The sequence below is a fragment of the Sphaeroforma arctica genome (assembly GCF_001186125.1).
Source record: "Sphaeroforma arctica JP610 unplaced genomic scaffold supercont1.11376, whole genome shotgun sequence".
In the NCBI taxonomy this organism is placed as follows: domain Eukaryota; class Ichthyosporea; order Ichthyophonida; genus Sphaeroforma; species Sphaeroforma arctica.
Window position 1 is genome coordinate 1 of NW_014029182.1, and position 665 is coordinate 665.

General features: G+C 46.9%; 1 protein-coding gene across 1 annotated transcript; it reads right to left on the bottom strand.

Moving 5' to 3' along the window:
* Positions 1-65: 65 nt before the first annotated feature.
* On the bottom strand, positions 66-320 carry SARC_17603 (hypothetical protein; the record flags this gene model as incomplete). Its single annotated transcript, XM_014288303.1, has 1 exon — positions 66-320. A coding segment is annotated over one exon (255 nt), but the record flags the coding sequence as incomplete, so codon positions are not given.
* Positions 321-665: the final 345 nt, after the last annotated feature.

Genomic DNA, 665 nt, shown 5'->3' on the forward strand with positions numbered 1-665 from the left:
TAAATATATAATATTATTATTACAAGATGCACACTCAGATATGCTCTCGTGTCAACAATATTCACCTGTTCAGCATTGCAATTGGACAGCCCGAACGCCTTCAGCAGGCCCTTCTCCTTGCATTTCGCCGCAGCCTCCACCCAGTATTCAATAGGCCGCCAGTGCACGGGCGAGTGCAGTAGGTATATGGGGCAACACCCCACACCCATGCGCTTCAATGACTCCCTCAGGGCACTCTCAAAGCACGAGTGACTGTACCGCCACCACGTGGGAAGAAACTTGGTCATCAACAGTACATCCTGTAGAAATGGTGAGGCCATACGGAGACAAAGTATGATGGTAAAGTGATATTAGAAGGGGTGGATTGACTTAGTTGCATGAGACGTGAGTATGTGGGCTAGGGCAAAGCTACCCAACTGAACCAGTTTGAAACTTGTTGGTTATGACCCTGAGGAAAAATTGGTTTCAGCAACACACGCATATGAACCAATGTACTCGCATACTACTAAATATTATCTCCATAAATATATCCGTGCACTTTAATTCACCTACATGTACTTGCTTCACACTGTCCAGCTGCGTAACCCTTCCCAGGCGCTTTTCACTGGTACCTCCACCATAACCCTCGGCGGTGTCAAATAGTGTCACATTGCCCCCTTGTACAA